This window comes from Perca flavescens, chromosome 10, assembly GCF_004354835.1.
Source record: "Perca flavescens isolate YP-PL-M2 chromosome 10, PFLA_1.0, whole genome shotgun sequence".
Lineage (NCBI taxonomy): Eukaryota > Metazoa > Chordata > Actinopteri > Perciformes > Percidae > Perca > Perca flavescens.
The window spans coordinates 7166496-7192399 of record NC_041340.1 but is presented as its reverse complement, the minus strand read 5'-3'; the positions used below and the strand labels follow the sequence as shown (position 1 = coordinate 7192399).

Below are 25904 nucleotides of genomic sequence, written 5' to 3'. Positions count from 1 at the left end.
TTTGAACATATTAACATCTTTAAATTGAAGTAATAAAAAGTTCAGTAGTCAATTTTCTTTTTTTTATCTAGGCGGATGAATGCCTTAATCAGCTCTATCTGTAGATCATTTTTTAAATGAGCTTGTGCTGGTGCATTTTTCACAGACTGTAAATATCTTTTGAACAGAGCTCTGGTTGTTTCATTGCTCCTGGAAGAGAAAACACCCCGTGAATCATTTACCCACAAAAGCATAGCAAAATACTCCACAAAAGTTTGGATGATTTGGTCTTGCTTTTCTTTTCTTTCTTTTTTTGGCACTTGCCACCTCCACTCTCCTCCTCCTCTCACAGCGTCTCACAAACCCTGTGGTCAGCAAACGCTAAGAAGTTATGGATGAGCATACTGATTCCTCTGATGAGCAGACCCCCCCCCCCTCCCTCACCCCCCCTTCCTCTATTCTGTCCTAATAGGAAACGGGAGATTCATCCTCCAATCCGCTGTCCACCCCCGGAGGCCCATGATTGGGGATGTGTATGGCGGGGAGAAACCAGGGATGACAAATAAAAGCTGAACTCTTGAATGGCAAGGTTCTGCTTCCCGTGGCTCTGTTTGCAGCGTGGAACCCCGGAGGCCATAACCCCTCCGCCCGGGGGGTTGTCAGTTACTGATGGCACTGTTGTTGGTTTCAGTGCGAAGGGGGCCGAAGAAGCCCCACCACAATCCGGCTTGTTAAATAGCATGAATTAATGAAGTGGCGAAGCTGGGAACTTCCTACCCCTGAGCAACTTGGGGAAAAAAAAAAGAGAGCCACTTCCTTAGCATTTCTATGGGCCCCCAACTCCTTTTCATCCTGTCGGCTTTCCCCCCCCCCAAACCCCCACTTCCCCCCCACCCTCCTACACCCTCAAAAAGTTCTTTTTTTTAAAGTCCTTTAATCCCCAGGATTTATGCCGGGTTGGGAACAGCAACTGATAAGCAGCCTCAATAAGCAAAAAAATAAGATAGCTTTTGCAGCGTTGTATATGTAAATGCAAATGTGAACAGTGGTCATGGCTAACGGCACGGAAAGTTGAGATGAAAGAAAGTTGCAGATGTGAATGTTTGTGTTTCTTTTCTTTTTTTTTGTGTGTTGCTCCCTCACTGAAACACATGCTGCAGACTACTAGGGCTGTGCTCGATTGAAGAAATTCTTAGTCGACTAACACTCGCTCAATTGTATACTGTAAATCTGAGTTTCTCCGCAAAAAGTCATGCAAAAGCACCACTTTAATTCTTGGGTTTACCAGAGATGTGCTCGTACGTTTCTTGGAAATAAGTCATTCAAGATGAAAAAAAGCATCAAACATGACTAATCGACTAAAGAAATCTAAGTTGACTAAGACCAAAATGACCGATTAGTCGGCGAATCGACTAAGAGGGAGCAGCCCTACAGACTATTTTCTTCTGATAGCTCATTTTACAGTTCGTGTTACGACTCTGTTTTAAACTTTGTCCCTTCTCAAACCAACTACAAGGCGAACCTCTATGCTTTTGAATCTAACTGACATCTTTAAATAAACCTTTCGTAAAACTCCACGAGGAATACAAAATTCCCTCAGCAGCAGGACATCATTCCCATGGTGCACCAGTCTCCATTTTTATTGCCACCTTACCTTCTTAGTATACATTATTTATGAAACCGTTTCAGATTTTAGTTGCTGCTTTATTAGTCTTAAGCTACTGATGATGTCAGTCTTCTACATAGCTGATTTACAGATAGGCAAAGACAGCAACACTTTTATAGAACTGTAAACTGCTGATGGATGGCAGCAGCAGTACAGTACCTCTAGTGTTGCACATGACTACAGGGAGGGGTCCTCTTCACCCTGATCCCCCCAGGACAATATTTATCAACCCTTAAGTGAAACAGCTCTAAGCCAAATGCCACCTGAGGGAAATTCAGTCTTTTTAGGTATGTGTCTTGCTGTTTCATGAGAACACTGCACTCTTAATGGTCCGTGAGGCTCATACTTATTGATTTAACGCACACTTGAAACGCAAAAGTTCACACATAGCAAGTTTAAAATTGCTTTGAGAGAAGATACACATGCAAGCATGCTGACACCGATTGTTCTTTCATTTCGGGCGAAGAGGTCAACTTTATGGAGACAGATTGGCCTTTACGCCGCGGCTGCACCTAGACCTGGCTCATCTCAAAGTCTTCTGCAGCGGTCCCTGCAGTGAATCACTCAGACGCAGACCGAGGCCGCTTAGCAGATAACACAGATCCCTTTGAGGTAAAGGCTGGTTGGCCGCCAGTTCCCTAATGGGAGCGTGTTTATACTTTGAGTTTTTATCTGCTGTGAAGGGCCCTCCGCCGTACAAAGGCTGGAATTCCTCTCGTAAAAGCTCAATTCTGCAGTGCAAAATCGCATAAATAAATAAATGAAAAGAATAATCGGTCAAAGTGGGTGGAAATCAGCACTATGCTCGTCGCATGCAACAAAATGGGGCCTCGATGGTATCTCCTACCTGGACCAGACGTGCATGCAGGGTCTACTTTGCCGTGGAGGGGGAGATTAAACACGGCCTCAGAGCCTTGGCTCGCTTGCTCACATTAGGGGCAAAACACTTTAAGGACTCTGATCCCGAGCCTTGATAGGGTGGTTTCCATAATGCCTTTCTTCCAAAAGAGCACCACTTGCTTGGGTACTCCAGGGGCAGAGTAACTGATGTAGACGTTTCAATGTCTGGCTGCACCAATTTTGAAGGCGGCCATTTAATGCAGTTATTATTATGTGATTATAGTTGACTGTTTTGGTAATGCACAATTATGCTTCATTCATTGAATGTTATTTCAAGCGTATCAAATCTATTTTCAGCCAAATATAGAAGAAACAACTTCCCGGGTCGGCTGGCAAATAAACATTCACACTTTTGTGCATGAAGCCAAATTACTCCCTTGCGTGACACTAAAGTAGTTTGGTCAAAATTAAAATCTGAGTCGCTTCAGGTACCAAGTGAATGGACAGAATGGACATTTTTTTATGGTGACAGTAATCTTGCATTGCCAGACCTTTCTCCACAGCGCTGCCCAGGAGGTTCTGGCTAGTCCACACAGCATTCCGGGATGGGAGAGAAACATGCTCTGGTTTATTGGCATTTCTTTAAACCAATCACAATCATCTTGGGCGGCGCACGGAACCTCGGGAAGGAACTTGTTTTGGTGTAACGTGTGTACGTTTAAAAGTTGTTTTAGTTGTGGGAGAGAAAACTCAGATTGGACAGATAGTCTAGCTAGCTGTCTGGATTTACCCTGCAGAGATCTGAGGAGCAGTTAACCATTAGTCCTCAGAAATCCACCGGAGGTTAGAACGCCAACACAATGAAGGCGGAAGGTGACGGACATCCGGCCTAAAAAGAGGGCCACGCTGCGGAAACTTCCGGCGGCACCGGGGGCAATCCCGGAAGTGGAAGGTCGTTGAAATAGACTACGGTGACAGTGGTGTAAGGACACATGGTCATAGTCATGTATGTGGTGCAACCCGTTTTAATTCAGTGATGTGTAACTGATATTTACAACATAACGAGGCCAAGTTTGAACATTTCGCAAACCGGCTCCTGCACTGTTGTGTGAGTGACTTGAGTATGTAGGAAACTAAATATATTTCCAAACGGTCAGCGTGGCGTCCAAAAGCACCTCCCAAGGCACCACATCTGATCCTCAATTCCCCGACTCGCTTGTTAGCCATGATATTACGGCAGCACCCCAGAATGAAATAATGAGCAGGTCACGGACTCTTGCGATGGACAAAACACTGGGAAGTGACCAGCTTCATGTCGTGCGCAGAGCTCCAGCTTGGCTGCCCATTATCTCCCTGCTGTATTTGTGTGAAGGAACCCCCGCAGCCGCCGTCTGACTCTCATCCCCCACCGCAACAAAGAACAGAGGAGCTGCAGGTAGCGATGCTAGCGCTCCTGTTTTTTTTCAATTAAAGGAAGGGAGGGCCTCAGCGAGCGGCCCTTTGAAAAGTTTATGAAATTAACCAATTAGGACCTGCAGGGTTGTGAGATGGAGACAGGGTAAAGAAAGACCCGTCTCTTTTTCTCTCTCTCTTTCTTTCACCAAACCCCCCTCCACCCCCCACACACACACACATTGCCCACTCTCCCAATGCCCAGCATGGATTAATCACTCTGTCTGGGCGAATGAATGGCCGTTCACATCGCTGAGGCCTGTTATTTACAATTAAGTAGTTGGACAATAAAACTCACGCCGTGGAGTCTGCTGAGTCCTCCACGGCAGGCTCTCACTGCACTACTTTGTCCTGGTTTTATTTTGTCCTCGTCTTTCGTCTTTTCTCGGTATTCTTAATTATTTACGTCTTCATGTTATCTCTTTCTATTCTGTTTCCTTTCTCCTGCTTTCTCTTCCTTTTGCACGTTGTTTTGCATTTTCATATTTTCTCTACTATTTCTTTTTTTTCTCCTTTTTTATTTTGTCCTACTTCCCTCCCTTCGTCTCTGTCACTGCCTCTTTCTCTTTCTCAATTAACCATTCTTTTTCCACTTTCTCTCGTATTTTGCTGAGAAGGAGCAGAACCAGATAATGAGGCGAGGAAAGGTCCCGGCCCATTAGCCTCCGATGGAGGAGAGCAGCAGACTTGTATGACTCTCTTTCACGCTGTTGAGTCAGTTAAGTCAAATCGCTCACTGGTAAATATAGTGATATACTGACTCATGCAGCCGCATAAACAAGAACAGTGAAGGTTGCAGCCTCTTTCACTTCTCTTCATGCCCTGTTTACTTATTACCAGCTGTTCTGCGGTGCATGCTGTAGGTGTTTATAATGTTAGACTATGTTTCACATTCTTGTGTTCTGAACACACTCTCTCAATACTGAGGTTTAATTGATTACATGGCAAGAAACCACGTTTACTCCGATTTTTAGTAAATGCCACTAAATAGCTTCTTCGGAAGGGAATGAAACATGCGCTTATGTCTGCAACTGTGCTGTCTGTGTGACAACAGCAACAAGGAAGGAAGACGGGACTTTAAATGATAGGCATCAAATAAAAAGACATTGGTGTCATGCATTAATACTTAACAATATTGACAATACCACATTAACCTTTGTCATTACCCTTTAATCTTTGTGTACGAACCAGAGTCTGGAGAACACATTCAGTATTTTTAAATAGATACATAATATTTAAAGCAGCAGAAATGCAGAACTGAGTCCACTTTAATATCCGTTTATTTATTGCAAGTAATATCGTAATCGCAATATTTAACGTTATTGCATTTTGTGTATTTTCCTCATATCGTGCGGCCCCAGTATCTAAGCTGACCTTAATTGTGAAAAACAGCACAAACAAACCCAGCTCAGACATATAGACACGTCTACAGTTAACTCACACACACCCACGGTTCACACTTACTCACACATCGAGCCATGCAGACAACGGCGGTCAGAGGACAGACCGCGACTTGTGTCCAGCAGCACGGCCACTCATATCCCCCTGGGAGTCAGCATTTACTACAAAACAAATAACAGGAAGCTGTGCTGGCTGCGCTGCGAGAATTCCAACAATCCCCACCCTTGTGTTTCGTTCCTTCCCTTCATCTGCTGACTTAACTTTACGACCTGCTTCAGCCTCGTTTCGCCTCGGTCAGGTCTGGCCTAAAGTGGTTCAACACAAAGCATTGCCACTGGGCATTGTTTCGATCACATTGTGACTCAGGAATGTTTGTTTGTACTTTTTTTGCCTTATTTAGAAGCAAAGACCAAAGGAGGAGTTATGGAGTATTGAAGGGGGTCAGTTTACACATGTCCACAAGTTTCCTCTACGTGCTCTTTATTCCTCTTGCAGAAGTATTGCAGTATAGTTTGGAAACTCTTGGTTCCATCTCAGATGTTCCTTACTCTGGGTTTTTTCCATGTTGAGTTCTTCCAAGTCATTTGTAAAAGTAGTCTGCTGAAAGCTTTTCGTCCTTTGAAGCATCTTGTTCTGAAATGGAGAAAAACTGTCACATTTCCCCTGACTAAATGACCCTTGACATCAAGGTAAACGGATGGGTTAGTAGCTCATTTTTCTCCATTTAAAAAATGTGGCTGTTTGATAATCAAGTCAGCTGTTGTGTCCAAACTTGCCATGAATTTCAAATAATATATTGGAGCACTACACCTTTTATTCTCTGCTGTTAATCTTCACACATATAGATTATATGAGCATAATAGCATCCAGTGGTGAGTAGCATTGGTTAGGTAATAAATCCCACATACTGGTTGTAAAGCTGATTTACAGACACGATGGCCACAGTCGATTACAGTTTGAACTAAGTCTGGCTCAGCTCTGTTTATCTTCTAAATCTGGATGCTGGGGGAACGTTTCATTAGTGTCAATAGTGGTTTAATTATCCCATTTGTTTTTATGTCATAGGTTATGGGCAGCGTGCTGCGCAACATAAATGCACTTGTGTTACACTTGGGGAATGCGTGGAAAATGATCAAGATGTAGTACCCTTAAATTTGACATCTCCATACTCGGCGAATAGATCTTGATCATGCTGGGAGAGAAAGTATAATTTTTTTTATACTCTGTATTCATGCTGCTTTATATTTAATTTTAACAAAAAGCAGGCCTGTTTTGACCGTTTTTAACCATAATAGAGCAGCGTGGATTTGGAAGCCCTGACGTTTCATACTTAAGCATGAACCAACTTTGGACAATGTCATCAAGATAGAACTGAACAGGCTGGCCAAGAGAAGGCGCAGAGGTTTGGAAAACTGATTACAGGCCTTCGATTTCTAGCCCACACTTGACCAAAAGAATCAACATATTTACTGTATAACATTTCAGGAATAGATGAGAAGAGAGACCAAACAAAAAAATAAAATAAAGAAAGAAAGGAGAGTGTTTAACAGAAAATAGCATCACTCTTTTCAGTTGCCAGCTCCAGGGCGTGTGCCAATAACAACATCGAGGGGAGCCTGTTGCAAAGAGAAGTGCACTCCTTTTTGGATGGATTACATTTACAATCTTTGTTGAACTCCGCCCAAGAAAAAGAAGGAAAAAAATGATCACTGTCACTCTCTTGGAAATCATGGCAGCACGGTGCAAACACTATCTCATCTCTTTCAGTATCTCCTAAAAGCAGACTGAACCACATTTAGGGTAAAGGTTTTATCATCTGTGCATGCACTGTACCCTGCCCTCAGTTTGACTTATAGAAGATAAATGGCATCTGTAATCTGTGTTTGTTTTCATACGTGTGTGAGTGTGTGCACATGTTGGCGTGTGAGTGTAGGTGAGATAATGCAGAATACGTCAGCCAGCGCTTAGATTAGGTTCAGACCATGTTGAGTGATTCACTTCTGGGTTATCTTAATTCTTTAAGATAAGGTGGACAGTTCTCAGACTCCCACACTCTTACTTTTTCACCGTCTTGGATCCTACCTGTAGTGTGAATGTGAATCAACATCATCGACGTGGACTTGGCATCAATGCAGATAATTGGGCTCCCAAATGTTGTAAGCGGCCACACACAGTACCATGACCCATTCAGTGACTTGAATTCTCCAGAGCGAGAATGAATGCACACAATGTACACAGTGTTCATCAGGCCGACATTACGTTCACATTTTGGTTTGATTGCCTTGCATACGTTACAATGGCTTCAAATAGCTCATAGTCAAGGCTTCAGCCAGTGATCTATTCTCCAAAGACAAATGACAAAACTGTAATACGACTTATTTTCTTAAGCCCTAGCCAAAGTGTAATAAACATCTGCAAAAATAACATGTCTTAATAAGATTTTCCAAACGGCTCTCCACAGTTTGTGTGACGTCGCTCCAGCCCTCTCCCTTGCCTTTTTTGCCCCAAAATTCACATTGTGCGCTCAAAGCCTTTCCCTCGGCTCCCACGCAAGCGTCCCCACTAACAGTGACAGACACCATTCATTAGTGTGCTGTATTTGTCCATGCTGTTAAGCCTTCTTTAAACAAAAGAGAAGAAGCAAACACCCAGGAGTGTCTAATGGTGTCCCCAGCTGTTGATGCACTAATTTCGGAGGCCTCCGAGCGCTGCGTATCTGTCTTTGAGGCCGTGATGGATCTCTGAGAACAGTTGCAGATGAGACGGGTCACAGATGAGACGTCACACGCCGAGTCGAGGTTAGCGCAGTGACTAGCATATATAACTCCCCGTTTTTGATAAATAGTTTCCTTTCCCAAACACAGCTGCCTAGTCAAATTTGGTCCTTTTTCTCCCCCCTCCTCTCCCCCTGCTGCCCCAAGAAAAACAAAGACATTGTGAATAAATGATGGAGTCCAGTCCCACCTGAAATCACTGGAGCAGTGCCGTATGGGATAAAGTGTGGGATGCATTATCCATGTCCACCTTGGGAACACCGTTTGACCATCCTCAGCTGTAAATTATCAAGCAGTAGTCCCATCTGTTGACATGCCGTAAAGCCATCCAATTATTTTCAGAAAGAGATGTAAAAAAAGAAGAGATCGGTCCTCTGAATAAATAATTTTGCAAATGGTTGTAGCTTTTAGTTTAAGACTTAAGTTGATTGTGATATGGACCGACACCACAAAATACCATGTTAACTGAACTACAATAGTACAAAACTATAAACTAACATTAATCATCATATAAAGGCCTGGGGTTGTCTCTCTAAATTACTTTAATACATATACTTGCTCTACATACTTTACATTCTGTGGTTATTACTGCATACCCGGGGGGGTACAGCACTTGATGCCATTTGTCATTGTTCAAGAGATGAATCCAAAGCACCTCACAGCACCACGGGACATTTATAAACCTGGCAGTGTGCATGATATAGCCTAATTGCTGAACTACAATGGACCACAGTGATTCAGATTGACATAATTAGGCAGTAAACCGAATTTATTAATAAAAAATTATTATTTATTAATTATTAAAATTATCCTTGGTCTCTAAGAAGACAACAAAAAATAATACTGTAAAAAAAAAACATATACTGTATGGATTTTTGAATGGCATTACATGTGTGAAGGACGTATTTTATCAATTGTAAGTGATAAATGTCCCACTGCCAGTGTCTCAATTGGTCTTCCATCATTGAATTGAAAATACTAATCCGGGGTTGGAGACTGCGACCATTTTGAGTATTCAGCAAATGGGAAGTTTCCTTCCAAAATAAGCAGGGAATCTAGTTATCATTGATTCGTGATTATTGGGAAACCCTTTTTATTAGGTGCCCCTTTTTAGCAATCATTATTAATAATGTAGTTGTGCGCAGATTTAAGCGTTAATGTAGTTGTCAACAACTAAAACCTCTTGTGGACATCAATGACCGGATGCTGGTGTATTTAATAGACATCAATGATGATGTAGTAAATCTCTTCATAAAAAAAAGTTAGGATTGTTAACAAATACTGTACATTGATAAACACTTAGGGCCCTATCTTGCACTCAGCGCAATTGCCTTTGTACACCGACGCATGTATCATTCCTATTTTGGAGCCGACGCACAGCAGACTTTTCCCTCCAAAGACGCACGTCAGTTAATTAGGGAATGTATTTGCGCTCCCGGGGGCGGTTCAGCCAAACGGGGAGGCGTGTTCCGGCGCAAATGTTATCTGATGCTATTTTGCAGTTTCAGAAAACAATTCCGCCACTGACCAGGAAAAACCTGGTCTATAGTCAGTGGCGCTAGTTTAAAGTCAGTAGCGCGTTATTCAGATGCTATTTTAGGGGTGCATGCTTGGCCATAATGTAGCGTGTGCACAACGTGCATACACTTCTCTCATCTACACGGACGCAGCAGTTTCCAATTTTTGCAAACCATACATAATTACAAAGAAAAATATTACTGAAAATGCGCTTCAGGTGTTTGGATAGATCAGGAGGAACTTTACAGTACAGTCCTCAAAAAGTCGAAGCATTCTTTGTGGCTTGTTGTGTTTTACACAACATTTCCATGAATCATGGATGTGTTGATGACATAAATGAGGAAATATTAGAGGACTTAAGGAGACTTGGGACACCGTTGAACTACGGTGGGATTGGACACTCCGGCGGAATCTGATCCGGGAGTAATGCGCGATGCGCTCCTGGTGGAGCGGGTGGACGGAGATGGAGTGGGGGGGGAGGAGAAAGGGGCACAACAGGAGCAGGTGGTGCGTTTGGAGGCCCACGCTCCATGGCTGCAGCAATCCTCTCCAGACTTGAGGAGATGCGCCCGAGAGGCCGCAGCAACATCGCCACCCGGACAAGACATTTATTACTTTGCGTCGGGCGCAAGACTCATTTATCCCGCCGGTATAATAGCAACAGCGCTCGAGATCCGCCCACATAGCTACTTGCGTTTTGCATTTCACACTTGCGTTTCAGATCGTTAAAATAGGGCCCCTTATGTCCCTAAAGCTGCATACAGCTAGTGTGTTAGAAATGCTAGAACTGATTCTAAATGCTAAATAGAGGGACCTAAAGTAAAGTGTTACCAATTATTGATCTACACCGTCATCCCATTTTGTGAATTTGTTTTGTTTTTTGAAGCCAATTCTTCCCCTTTGAGTGTATAAGCTGTATTAATGCATTCACTTTTTTATACTTTTCACAGACTTTATTGGTATTCATTGAGCACTGTGTGAGCCCAAAGAAATGTCCCGCTGTTGCATTGATATGGTGAACCGAATTGACTTAATCTTGCAATTTTCTCTGAGAATGGGACTGTCACCAGAGCAACGGAGAACTATTTACAAATTTTGCCTGTCAACACAGCATTCATAAAGATATGTCGTTGGCCCGATTATTCCTTTAATGAGAGAAGATAAGAGGGAGGGTGAAAGAGAGATACTGAAATGCAGATAAGGTCAGGATGTGTGTGTTTGTGAGAGAGAGAGAGTACCGAGTGAGAAAGTGTGTTTGCCTATGTGCAAAAGATAAGCGAGTGAAAGCAATGCCAACCTCGTCTGCTTATGCTATCGAATAACCTTCTGTCTGCTCGGACCCCTTACAACTCTTGTTAAAATTCCACTCATGGATCAGTCCAGTCAGACATTTCTCATACTGATCTCTTCCTGATTTGGATCCTTAGTTTAGCCGAAAACAAACAAACAAGGCAGTCATTGGTGTAAGATTATGTCAAAATCTTCTCACGGCGCGACAAAATCCCTCCAGTCCATTCTGTGTTTGTTTCACGTGAGTGTTTTTGGCTTTCTAGTAATGAGCCCGATTTTTAAAGGTGCCCAGCAGGCCAGGGAGTGCTTTTGACAATTCCATTCCCCGTCTGGCTGACCTTAATCTGGATTAGTCGATTTTCTTTCCTTGGATTAACAGCTTGTTGCTCAATTAAACTTCACGCAGCCCAATGAGTTTGAATCATCGAATTACACAATGCTGCATGGAACTTGGAGCAAAACAGAAAAAAAGCTCTAACTTCACTTAGACAGCCACTGCTGTCCGGCCAAACCATCTAGGCTGGAGAGATTTTTTTGGCCTACCGAGTCTTAGGGCTACCGTGCTATGCAAAGGCATTCCTAGACAATGTGGAGACACACAGAGGCGGTAGCTAAAGAGTTAGAGAGACTGAAAGGCAGTTTGAAGTCTGAACTATGAAAACATTCCTCAGAAGTATACTTATTTTCCTTGAGTGAAAGCTATATGGATAGAGACAAAGAACCATTTTACACTGGATAAGTAATGTTAGACCAAAGCCCTGTGAAAAGGCAAAGTGGAGACAGGAGAGCTAGCAGTCTTTTTAGCTAGTTAAGCTAACTCCGTAACCGTCCAATGTTCAAACAAGCCATTTTAGCCTGCAGCTGTCAAGGTAAAGAAGGTACTTAGTTAGCTTTTATTCCAAAATCACCAATACTACTACTATAAATGAGTTACAAAATGCCTTTATGTTCCATTTCTTTTTGACTACTGTTCTGTCATAGGCCTGTGTGATTAAGTTCCCAGTTAGCTACTTACGGTGGAGAAAATGGTTATTTAGCTTCACAATGTAGTTTCAGGGGTTCCTTTTTTCTCTAATACATAAAAATAACATTAAATGTAGAGTGACGAGACAGGAAACAACTCAATAAGTCCCTCTTCATCAACTCTTTTATTATCTAAGAAAAACTGACCATTTAGCTAATCCAATGACATTGTTAATGCTATCAGAGCCGCTCTGAGAAAAAATAAAATGCTCGTAAGACTAACATCCAGAAAGTCCAGTTTTCCGGACAGGCTGGAAAAACATGGGGAGAAGAACTTGAATGACAAAAACCTCCTCAATAAATAACATAGGTGCCCTTGAGAAAGACACTTACCCACTCATTCAAGCCACAACAGAGCGTATCGTTGCCAACAGTAGGCCTATGGCTGCGCTTGCACTGAGCAGCAGGTGTGAATGTGTGTAACTGTGTGAATGTGAAGCAGACTACTTGAACGTCTGCTCAGCAAAACCATTCCCTGGGTAGAAAGATGAGAATTCAGTGGTTCACTGACGAACCAAGCTTCATGTCAGATGGAAATTATATCACCGTAATAGAAAATAAACTCCTCGCTGTGTGACAGTCCGGTGTGCTATAGTTCACAGAATGGAGATGTACAGGAGCATTTATTTTGTTAAAAATATCTCATTATTTTTCTTAACTCTTGCGCTATGGTTTAAACAGTTAGGAATAAACAGTGATGGCCCAGAGCTGGATTTTCTTGAAATCTGAGCTACATGTCAAATGAAAGAGGAGCGCTGGCGTGCAGTGGAAAAATAGAAACAGGAATTAAGACCCACAGAGAGAGAGAGACATGAGGGATGTTCATGTGAGGGTAGTGGCTGGCTTGGAGAAGGACTTTAGTTTGACAGACAGTGGATATTGAAGGCTGGTATTGCTGATACTAGCAGACATTTTTTCATTATCATGCTCTATTTAGGGACCCATCTAGAATTGAATTGTTTTCATGCATCTCAAACAGCAAATTGTATTACTTCCTTAATGTGATGTAGTTCCTGTTTAGACAGGATGTACAGGCAGGACATAATACAATGAGGGATCAATCTAATGAATAAACAAGTCAGTGTGATCCAATGCTGGAAAGTGGGATTGTTTAAAAGGAGTTTTATTGGTTGGGTTTTTGCCACATTGTTGGCATGGCATGGCATGGCATTGTTGGTCAATGGGTCAGTCAGTCCGCCACTTTGGTCCAGATGGAAATGCCTCACCAAGTATTTGATGGAGTGCCATGAAATTTTGTACCAGACATTTATCCCATGAGTCCCCAGGGTATAAACCTTAATGACTTTGGTCATCCAACGACTTTTTTGTGGCTTTGTTTGAGAAAAGGATATCCGTCATATCAGCCTATATCGGCCCGACATTTTGGGAACAAAACCAGCAGGACAACTGAGACAAGGACTCAAAGAGAGCGTGGAGGTGGGGGATTCACGAGGAAAAAGAAAGGGAGGCTAAGAGGAGGGGAGAGTATGGAGAGAAAAGAAGCAGAGAGGAGAGACAAGAGGCCCAATTGACTTTAGGGCCTCACTTGTCTTTTTTCTGGTCTCTCAATTGCTGCCCTCATTCCCCTTTTCCACTCTCTCACACCCCCTTGTCTCTTTGTCCCGCAATGCCAAGTGGTTGGTTTCGTCAATGCATACCGGGCCTGACGGTGGGTGGGTGGGTGGGGGGAGGTGGGGAGGTGGTGGGGGTGGGGTGGGCTGTGTTGGACGAGTGGAGGTGGAGGTGGTGACTGTTCCTGTCTGTGACTAGATCATATGTGACACTGTAAGCCTTTTTACCCCAGCGCAGCCCCACTTCAATCCTCTTCTCTGCATTGACTGACAGCGGCCAGACGTCCTCCAGCTCGGACATTAGAAGCTTTTGTTTTCCCTCCTGCCCTGGATGACGTGCAACCGTCAAACCAATGTTTTGATTTTTTTGACATGGTGTCCATACCAGCTGTATGGTAGGGATACTGGCACAGTTTGTGGTCATACGGATGTTTTCCGTGAATCAACAAAAAGTCATGAAACTGGTTCTGACTTTGTTCGTGGGCAAATATTGTTTTCATTACAAGGACTCATCGTTGACATCCTGTTAAAACTGTCCCATGCACTGACGGGAAAATGAAAGCAGATCTGATTTTATAACGTTGTACATGCTCAGGTTGAGATGTTGCCCCTTTGCTTGTTATCCTGCAAGAAATGTGTGTATTTTTGTTATCCGAAGCTGTTCAGTCTAAACATATCTCATAAAGATCATGGTTCCGAACACAATCCGCCTTTTCCTGGATGCATTGTTTAAAATGTTGTGTAAATGTTGAATTAATATGCCACTTGTCAGAGTTCTGTTTGTGTGCTTGCCTGGGTGTGGAGTGAGTTTGGGATATACTGTATATCTTGTGTTTCATCCCCACATTGCTTGCCACAGATATTGATAATGACTTTAGATTTTTTATTTTTTTGCTTTTGTTGCTAGACTAAACAATTTCCTCGCTAGTAAACACCAACTTTGACAGACTTTGGTGTTCACCGTTTTAAGAAGCCCTTTGTTTGAGTGATTGCTGATTGCTGGTTTCACTTCCAAAGTCAGGACAGCATTGCTCTTTTGTTGTCTGAGTATTTATTTCTGTCAAATTCCCAAATGCCCACAAGTCTTGTTGTCTGGGCCGCCTGTCTCTTTCTTTTTTGGGGGTAAAAGGATGGATTTATTTAAACTAGGAGTGATAAAAATGAAGTAGAAGTCGTCCCTTCTTCTGCTTTTCTTCTACTGATCCACAGAATACATGTCAGGGCTGCAGGAGAGGTCAATAACAAATTACAACGTAAAACGCTAAACTGGGGTTTTGACCCCAGAGTAACCAAGGGCTCCCACAATGCAACTGCTCAGAGGAATTAATCATCACCTTCTGACCTCGCGCGCTGACCCTCTAAACCCTGGAGAAAACCTAAAGGTGTTATGGATGATAGTAGAGACCGAGAGAAAGGAGGAGGGGAGTATGAGAAAAAAAAGTCTTCCTCTTTCATGGGGCGTCTATGGAGCCTTTTTGAGTTGACAATTAATAGTCTCTGTAGGTTTCCTGAATGGGGAATTGAGACGAATTGTCTCTTGGCTATTCAGCTGCGTTCAAGCGTGCCGCCAGACAAAAAGAAAAAAAAGAAAAGAAAAAAAGAGATGGCTGTGAAGGCGAATTACCCATAAGGCTGTTTTTGAAACATTTCCTTTTTGTTTTGCAGGCACAGGCCCCATGGGAAGACCCCATACACTTGTGTCCGCTCACTCTGACGCTCACACTCACACACCACCCAGTGAAGTGACCATTTCGAAAGCCAGAAATCTGCCAAAAATGAGCCACTTTAAAATAGTGATCTTTCAACAGCTCTTCTTATTGCGAGCCATTTAGCCACGGGACTGGTGAGGGAAAACAGAGAATATTGAGGCTGACATTTGTTTGTTCGTGCTTGACGTTTGAAGGCAGAAATTATATTCACTCATTTCCGTAGCCACAGAACGACATGCTATACGTCAGTCGCTTTTGCTTTACAGACAGCGAGGCACTGATGTAACGGTCGGACCGTAAATCATGAAGAGAGTGCCTCAAATTATGTGGAACTCTAAAGGAATGGGCTCTCGCTCCATGGAGAAAGTTTTGGATCAGATCCGTAAAACGCAAAGGATGAAGCTGGGAATTGCCCCGAACGGTGGGAGATAATGAAATGTGCAGGCAACATGGGAAGGCCATTGAAGTTTATTTTAATCCGCTAATGATGTCTTAGAGCCCTAGAATTCGTCTTTGGCCACAGGATTTCTTCCCATGCTATTTTGTCTTGGGAGGCTGAAGTGCATACAAATGGCTTGTTAATTAAGATGGATGGTACTTCTTAAAAGCTCATCTTCATGATAATAAGCGAGAGTTAAACATGTGAAGCCGTGTAAGACCTCCTTGTAGTACGGAAGTGCGTGTGGAGGTATGTGTGCGGTATGACAGGGGGAGGGGTGGTCTTACAATCACACATGTATGAATGAGCATGTCATGTCGTGTGATTGGTGCACAGTTTGCATTTTCATCCATTTGTATCTGTGGGTGAGAAAGAGAAAAGAGAGGCAGGGCTATCTCAGGGCCCTCCAGTCTGTTTCCATGAATGGCCTCAGCAGGGGGAAACTGTCTCTCATTGTCAAGTCATTTGGCAGAAGGCTTTTTAACGCCACCGCATGTTAAATTCATCAACATTTCTCCGACATTTTTTTCTTTCTTTTGCCCCTCAGAATGTCTTCAGATCAGGAGATCTTGCCAAGCTGGTTCCTGCTAAGGCATAAATGGCCGCGGCAGATGTATTGTGCACCACAAAGAGCAATAGCTTTCTTGACGATGAAAAAAAAAAAAAGAGAAGGGTATTTGGAATAGGAATAACCAGGTTGACTATTTATAAGAGCTTGATTAGGCTGCTAGCCACTGTATACAAAATATAGGACTGCATTGATCAATTTGGCCACTAGGGGCAGAAGAAATCAGATGCAGGCTGAGAGTCTGTTGCCCTATGAAATTGTTACGCTAACTTCTCTCCTCTTGCTCTATACGTAACAGACATGAGAGTGGTATCTATGGTATCCAACTCCCAGTAAGAACTCGATCAAGCATATTTGCCAAAATGGCAAACTATTACTTCAAGTGCATTCAGAATTGCCCGTCATCAAAATGCAACAAACTGCCGTTGTAAAATCTAAACTTCTGTTCATTGTTCCAAGTTAGCCTGATCAGCAGGAGCTTTGGGTGGCAGTCGGCTTCCTTCTGGGACACAGGTCAGCCGCAAGGTCGACTACTGCATCACCCCTTGTTCCCACACACATACACCCTACCCACCCCCACCATGTTTCTCCTCCCAACATTAATGTTTGCAGGGGGTTTCCACATTAACAGGGGCTACCGGGGGTGCCTGGAGCTTTTCACACAACAATCCGACTCCTGTTTTGGATTAAAGCTGGTTTCACCTCCCTTCGTATATACACGCATACACATATGCACTTACGTTCCTTACTTGCTGTCCTCCACTCCTCCACTCATGCTTGTTTAAATAAAGTCAACAGCAGTTGAGTATCATCTTTTTTTAATTCTCACCTCAGCACTTTTTTTTTTCTCACAAAGAACTCTGCCAGCCAGCGATGATGTGTTCAGTTCAGCTTTAGTTCAACCGTTAAATGTAAAACTGAACTTTATGATCCGGATGAAAACTGTCATCCTGTAGTGACTTGCAGAGCATTCTTAATTAATAATGTGCTGCTATAGTGACCGTGGATACCCTCAAAAGACAGGTCTTTGTGTTTGTCCTGACCTGCTAGAACTAAAAACACATTTAAAACCTGACACCATGTCAGCAACTAGCAAGTAGACAGGAAAAAGTCTGGGAACAACATTTCCTCTGATGCTTTCTGAACTCCCAACCATAATGGAAACCAGATCTAATGAATTGATAATCAAATCAGTGCCAAACATCATTACAGTAGGCTAATTATTTCACTTAGATTTCTAGGTTGAGGAATTAGCTTACTGCAGGGGAGAGGATGTCATCACAGACATGACTTGTTAAAAAATAAGGTTCAATCCAGACTGAGATGCTTCGCTAATGCGTCTTTCATCCCCCCCCCCACTCCCCCCCACCCCCAGCTCCTGTAAATCTCATGCATTTATCATTGGTTGACAGCAACTATGAAATAGATGCCATAATAGTCTTTTAAAGCCTCTCGCAACCCTTCCAGAAGTCTTAGAAAGAAACATTGGCTTTAGAGGAAGATGCCTGATATCACTTAGATCTAACATTTATCTGTTAAAATTCCACTGATGCAAAGCCTGAGAGTACATATTGGGCCATTTGAAACAATCTCCCCATCTTATTTGTGATGGCTTCAAACAAATCACATTAAATTAGCATCAAAAGCATACAATAATATTACTTTTTTTGGGGGGCTTTAAGAAATACTCAGATCTCTTATTTAAGTACATAGATAATGCATTGGGAAAAGTACTCCATTACAAATATAATCCAACAGTGAAATATACCTACTCAGTGTGTTAAATATTGATATATATATATATATATATATATATATATATATATATATATATATATATATATATATATATATATATATTTTTTTTTTTTTTTTAAGTGGTCCAGGTGGCGCTGAGTCTGACTACTTCATTATACTCTTGGAATGTTTAAACTGTAGCAGTGTGTTATATTGCAGCTGTCGGATGAAAGCTTACGCTTGTATCTCCAATTTTGGTGATATTCCTTCCTTTGATATTAGTTGAAGAATTACATGCTGGAAAACATCCTCCTACAGTACCTCTTGTCCTTTGTAAAAATGCGTTGTCATCAAGTTTAACACAAGGCAGCTCTTGAAAAGATATTGTTATCTGAAAATTGCAAATGAGCTTATCTTATGTTTATTAGCAAGTGGTAAATATAGCTATCAGAAGTAGGAAACAAAATAAAAAGTATAATATTTTGGTTTGAAATGTAGAGGCGCAACAGTGTGAACCCTCAAAAAAATCATCAAATCTGTAGGTTTTCAGTACCAGAAATGGTTTAAAATCTATTTTGAGTGTTTTTATGAGCAATTACAAAGTGTCGTGTTTCTCAGTTTCTCTCCTTTCCATGGTCGGCATGGTTTGAGTGCCGTAATTGGAGGTAATTGTGGAGAGAGCGCAGTGATTAGGCTGTAGACTCACACAGAGGCAGTGGCACCAACATGGAAATGGACAGACGACTGACTCCAGTTTTGGTCTCCTTCCATTTTTTAAAGAAGTCCTTAAAAAAGACAGATAACTGATAAAAAGAGAAAAAAAAGAACATTTCTTTCCTCACATCTTCAAAGCATACTTTTCACAAATAGCCTAATTATTTTGTTTTTTATCTTTCATCTCTCACAAGGAGAAAATGCTTGTTTTGATGTTCTTCTAACCTCCTAATCCAGGGATACAGAACACGCAGCATTTAATAGGCTATGGTAATTTCGGTGATGGCTTTGAATTGTGCTCCGGCTTCAAGGAGAGCTAAATCTTGTCTCGCCTCCATTAGCTCTACTCTGATCTTGCACAAGGTCTAATTAAACTTTCCATCTAACTCTCTCAGGTACGAATGAGGGGGAAAGAGTTATGGCTGTTTATAGTGAAGAAGAACCCCAGTTTGCACCGCTCATGGCCGGATACGGGACCATTATAAATGGCAATCCATCACGATTTGTTTCCACTCTCCTGTGTGCAGAGATGTCCGCAAATCCAGAATCTCTGTGAAACAATAGACTGGTCCAGATGACCTGGTGGGTTATTCGTTCTGTTGGATTATGTGTCTCACCCGAAATGCTCAGAGGGAATCTTGCTTGGCAAGGGTTTGCAGGGGGCTTGAAGGGGCCTGCTGTAGACAAACAATCTTTTAACAGTTGGTGAAGTGGTCCGCCGAGAGGACCGTGATCCCCTTTATTAAAACCACTTGTCCGACATTGTCTCTCCTCTCTCTCCCCTTGTTGGTTATATAAGGCCAAGGTGCTTTGTGATGGTTTGCAGGCTGCCCTGTTTTGTTTTGTCTGTCTTTTTCTCTTACTCACTTGAGCTCTGTTTTTTTCTTTCCGTGGGACTGCAGAAGATTTTGGGGAACTTGAGGGGGATATGATCGTATCCTGACTTCTCTCCTGCACAGTGCGTTGAGGTTTGGCTGACGTCCAGCTTTGTCTGATTTTTCCCGGGCACAGTCCCATCTCCGGCACGCTCAAATTCCAGTCTCCAGAGCGCGCTTGCACTTTGCAGAGCCTGATGACTGTGGTCGGAAGATGAATGACTTTGCAGGCATTTGTTTGACAGATCGAGCCCGTTGCGATTGTACACGTGTTAAAGAAACCGTGCGGTTTGACCTTGTCTTGATTCTTTTAGTTGTGTTTCTTTTGTTGTTAAAAGACAGAGCTGAGGTGGCACTTTTGACCCACAGAACCCATACGTTCTTTAACTTCCCATAAATCTGGAGCCAAGAGTTTATGACATTCTATCTAAACAGTTGAAACCACCACAAGGAGAGGTAGAGAAGGAAGTGAAGATGAAGTGAAATAATGATGGTCTTTGTCTGCATATCTCCGGTGCTGCAGGGAATTATTTATGTTGAATGTGGCGTTTTATCACGCACTTCACAATTCCTCTTACATAGCAGAGCATTCATCAGATGTGCTTGGATCATGCCATACGGTTTTCAGCTTAAGCAAGGCAAACGCAGACCTAGGCCTGGGCTTTTTCTACGTCGGTCGGTAATCCCTTTTCAAAGTTGCGAGAATGACAGATTCCTCTGTCCAATATGGTGGCTCTTAAATAGAGCAGGAACTTTGGGGATAGTATGATTTCTCAATGTGCAGGGAGTTGGTTAAAAAACCCTTTTGGAGTTAAATACTTTGTTAAAGCAGTTGTGGGAATTATGCGACGTTCTTACTGACCTGCTTGGGAGTGGCTCTTCAAAGTTTTCACAGTCAGCGGTTGGAAGGGATATAACCTCTCCGTCTGCATATGAGAAGGCCCAGAGATGACATCAATGCTCCTTTGGAGAAGCACGCCAATTGGAGCATTTGTATTTTTTTGCTTCTGTTGGAATACTCTGCTAACCAGCCCAAGCTGTACCAGCCTTCGACTCGGTCACGGTCCTCACATTACACAAGGCCCCAGCTGAGGCATTAGACGAATGTAACCTTAGATAACCATCATGTCATTGTAAACAATATATATAATATACCTCAGACTGGATTAGATTTGGTTATTTATCATACGTCGTGGAATCAGCACGTTTCAAAGACCGTCTTTTATGGCATTGCAAAAATTCCTTTGTGCCATTTAGCTTTTTATACTGCGCCAAAGCCTGACTAATTTCTTTTAACAGCACATGATTCTGGCTCTGACTCCATGATGAAGTGTTATATTTGGAATTGCTTTGTGATCCCAGGTTTTTTGACAAACTAGGTCCAACTCGGGCTCATGTGCACATCAATGAAAAATGGATGATGCAAAGTGGAATCGTTCAATCTCAGAGGCCAAGTGTAACGAGTGCTGGAAGTCGGTGCTTCCCCCAACCCTTGACCCAGAGTCGTCAACAGCATATAAGGAGACATTTAAACATTTTGAAATGATTGTTTCCTGCAGCAGGCGCGCCCTGCTCCAATTTTTATGATCAGATGAGCTCAACATTTACAGGCCAACTGTTGCATCAGTTGCACTAGAGTTCACTTTTTTCTGCTTTGGAAGAAATTTATGCTAATGATGTGAATTTCAACCTTTTCACTCAGACGTTCAGGGTGTTCAATGGAGCAAGCACGCACTGTGTTACTCATCTGTTATACAAACCATTCTTCACTTAATTAATCAGACCCCTCTACTGGTTATTGGAAATAACTGAGTAGGTAACTGACAAAATATGCGCAGCCTACATGGGATTGTGCTCAAATAATAGATTGTTTGCTCCTGCAGTGACTTCTCCCCCTGCTTGTCTGTCTGTCTGTCTGCAGAGGTCTTGGCATAACTGCAAGTATGAGACGTTTTAAGGTGGAAACATATGAAAGCCTGTGCTACTTCCACTTTTTAGATGTGGGGGGAAAAAAATGGCAACGGTTGTTTGCTCTGCAGGTGATGCTTTTACCTTCAGCTGTAACCAAAACTGTTTCTTCTCACTTCAGAAGTTACAGTGTGGTAGGATGGAAGAAGTATTTTTGGTGTATTCTGTTACTCTTGAGGTAAATGTCTGTACTTTGATGTCTGCTTTGCTTCCACAAGCAAGCCATTTTAAAGATGGTTAGATGTGGGCTGACAGTAATACAAAATGAATGATGCAGCAACACTTTGATACTTTCTAATGGTTAGTTCACCCAAATGACAAAAACATACACAGTAATTTCTCAACTAGTCCTAGCCACGCAGAAAGTTTTGGTATTTTGTGACGATACTCTTTTGAAACTTCTGCCTCCACCCAAGTACATTGGAGTTTAATGGAATTTCATTTGTGCTCCTCATAGCATTAAAAAAGACATTTAAAAAAAAACTCAACAGCATATTGTCCTTCCAGAATCAATGTTTTGATTACTCTTTGGTCATAATCCACAGATATTTCCCTCAACAGCTTTCATATGGACAATTTCTTTGGTTGGAAGTTCCAGTGAATTTTTTAGATGGTATTTTCTCCTGCTTTGAGCACATTACAAATCCATTCTTCCCATTTATATTGGGGTGACCACAGAAATTGCAGATATTTCAAAACCTTGGCACATAAAAACAAAACTATCTACATAGATACTACTAGAGGTTAGTGGGGAAATGTGTATTTCTGTAATATGGATGAAGTGAGCCTTTAAATTTAAACTCAGACATCTAAATCCCACCTGTCAGTTCTGCATATATCATATAAACTCTGGGAATTTTGTGACAGGATTAATTTATCACTGCTGAGTATGAGCTCCAGTCTCAACCTCTTGGACAAACACCTTCCATCACTTTAGGTCTCATAATCGACAGTGCTCAGGAACCACTTGACGCGTGAATCATTCATACCTCCCCATAAATAATAAAACCCTGGCAGCCAGTTAGCAGCACCTGCAACTTGAAACAGTAGTTCGTGAAACACAATCTTTTACCTTGTAAACTAATGTGTTTCACCTGCCTCGGCCGGGGCGTCTGGGTCCACCGCAGCCAGGTAGAGGGAACAAAACCTCTCTTCCTGCTTCTCTCATCCTACCCCCCCTGACCTTGCTTCCTCTTCCTCCAATGAATTTTTCACAAAAGCTCTTTGATATATTCCTGTCCCGTGGGAGCCTGGGTAATGCAAACTGGAAGCGTGAGGCATAATTATTTCTCAAAACTGCACTTCTACCCTAATTAGTTCACTCCTCAGAAGTGGGCCTTGCATTATTTACACATCAAGGGGACACACAGGGCGGGGAGATAAATATTCATTGTTTGTTGACTTTGCCCCGGTCCCTCGGCTCAGGCGCAAGTTGAGTCGAGAAGCCGCTGTCATTGTGGCTTGTTAAATACGACTTTTGCATAGCTGGTGCCCAGTACGTAACCTGTCCTGTTCTTCTGTAATTATCTCCACTCATGCGGACACCAACTCAGAGTCGGTTCAACAAGTGGACAACGTACTCATCCTGGCACAAACAGATCGGATGAATGGGTGTTAATTGATGAGATTTGCAGACTTGCCCTGCTGCAGTCATTGTCATAGCAGTAAACAGCAAGGAGCATGTTTTATTCAGCCAGACTCTGACACCATTTTAGCTATGTCTCCCTCAAGCTTTTTGTTCTGGGTCATCTTTAATGAACTGAGCTTTTTTCCAAAAGGAGTCTGTGGCAGCTTTTATGAAGAGTTTCCTGCTACTGTTGGTTGCAAAGCAGATTTGTGGGACATGAAGTGTGCTTTTCCTGTCAATAGCTGGGTATGAATAGGCTGCTGTATCTGACCCCCCACCTTTGTGGTTGTACGGCCTTGAGGCCTATTGTCTTCTCTATAAATGCCTGCTGGGAAACTCTTGTTGCCTCAAAAAGCTGCACCCATTGTGGACTTTTGACAACTGTTCTTTTCCAATTTCCTATTTCATCTCATCTGTGTGTGTTTCAGCGGGTTGTGAAAGAGAGGTTGGGGCATCTTGTGATGCATGGCACAATAATTACCATAATCACTGTCAACATTAATGGAGATCCTATCACTGGAGAATTTAAACACGGCTTTTACATATTTATAGAGTCAATAAACAGAGAATGTGCAGCAAAATGTCTGTTATGATTCAAAAGTGAGCCGTGTTTACCGGCTTTGAAATTTGGGTTAGTGGATGAGGTGGAAGGGATTGCAGTTGTGGGATTGAGTGAAATTGTAATATCGCCACACTAGACACAGAACATCTGAAACCATAAATGTCTCACTCTCACTGTCTCCAGGGTATCCACTTACCCTCAGACATTTGCATTGCTCAGCTTGGGTAACGGCTTCTCTCCTGCTATAGGTGGCCAGGTGTCCACATACTTTGGCCTTGTTGTACATTAACAGCAAACCAGGATGGTGATGAAGGGTTCTCCAAGTGTGATGAAAGAACCGTTGGGGATCCTTATGTGGGCTCACGGGATCTTTTTTGTAAAATGAGGAAAAGTTAAATGTCAATTTGATTTACTTGAAATCACATAATTTATGTAAACAACTGATCTAATCATAGGTTTCACTCCTGCCACTGCTGCGTCTGTAATACATTTAGGTTATCAGAACAAGTCTCACTATATGGGACAAGGTTTATGCATATGGGGGGTCTGTGGTCTACAGTAATGTGTGTTTATTTTGGTTTCTAAGACATGAAAGTTAAAATCCCTGAGCTACAGTTAGTTTGCTCTACAGTTACACTCACTGTAAGTCTCTATGGAAAAGAGCCTCAAGTCAATTTGTATATTGTACAATTTCCACGAGCTCCAATGACAGTGGGGTATGAGTTCTACCCACAATGCAGTTCTCTAGATATGTTAGTTTATGTTAGATCAACATGTGGGTATTGTATCTGGAGCGGTACTCCTTTTTGTACTACAGTACTACTATTGTCAACAAACAAGTGTTCTTGTTTCTTCTTTGACTTTCTTCTATAATGAGCTAGTTTAATAAATGAATCTGTAATTAAATGAGTTTAGACATGTGATTTAAAGGCAGCTTAACCACAGTAAATCACATGAATTCAATTGAGTTGATACATGGGAGTGACTGCTTCTCCGCTAAGCTAGGCTAGTTCCCTACCTTTTAGTTTTTCTAATGTTACTTTTCCATTATAATTACATCTAGCTAGTGCCTGATTCATGTGGTTTAACCAACTCAAGTTGGAGCATCAAAATGTGGAATCAGGCTACAATGATTAACGTTACAGTTAGCATTGCTGCTACTCTGCTAAGCTAGGCCAGGTAGTAGGACTCATTTATCTGGTATTACTTCTTTTTTCTCTCCATTATAATTACATGTAGTCACTGCTTTGCTTATGTGATAAAACAAATTGAATTACCAAGGTGTTGGAGAACTAACATTGATTATTCAATTACAGGTAAAAGTTGGTATATTTGCTATCTCACTAGCTAGCTGTAACTAGCCAGAGTCTAACCCTTTCTGTTTGGGTTTGACCTCTCTTCTCAATCTTTTTACGAATTTTAAATGCTGTTTTCCCAAAGATTTTCAAATGTTGTAATATTTTTATATAGCAAAACAGATGTTAAAGGTTTCTGGTCTTAATGCAATGTTGACCGGATATGTAGCTGGGTTTGGCTTTGAAGGGCAGACTTTTTCTACTATTAAATTTAAATAGTCTACATGATATTTGGAAAAACAATAATTCAGTCTGCTTAGTTTTTGACCTTTCAAGTCAATATACTACAGTTCATCATTTCACAGCTTTTCCTCTCCAGTCTCTCTGGAGTCAGAGAATAACTTTCCCCTTCTTGTGCAACTTCTTCATCATCTGAAATCCAAGAAGATGGACACGGTTTTTTTTTTTTTCTTCTTTTTTTGCAGCAATCTTAACAGTTGTAGCAAGCAGAATTTGGCAAAGCTTTAACAGAAACTGTGGTGTTTATTCTTCCTCTGCAGGTGGAGATCACGCTGCAGGACATCAATGACAACCCGCCTGTTTTCCCTAATGATATTCTTGATGTGACCATTGAGGAGAACGTTGGAGATGGCTTCAAGATAATGCAGTTAACAGCCACGGATGCAGACAAGGTAATGGCTCCCCCAGTTTCTATTCTGTCTGACAATGTTTTTGTACTTTTCTGTGCCCGTTTTCCACTCCACTGCTTTCAAAATAGATATCCTGGGAGTAATTTGAATTGAAAATATGCTCTAAATTTTTGTTCCTACAGTGTAGAAACCACTATACATTCAAATGAGATTTTGAGGCCAATGCAGCTGTCAATAATGAAATGA

At 42.1% G+C, this 25904-nt stretch overlaps 1 protein-coding gene across 1 annotated transcript in view; it reads left to right on the top strand.

Moving 5' to 3' along the window:
- Nucleotides 1–25904, top strand: part of fat4 (FAT atypical cadherin 4) — a 105794-nt gene that overhangs the window by 28223 nt on the left and 51667 nt on the right. The window contains 1 exon segment of the mRNA XM_028588729.1: nucleotides 25569–25700. Coding sequence (XP_028444530.1) covers nucleotides 25569–25700 — 132 coding nt within the window.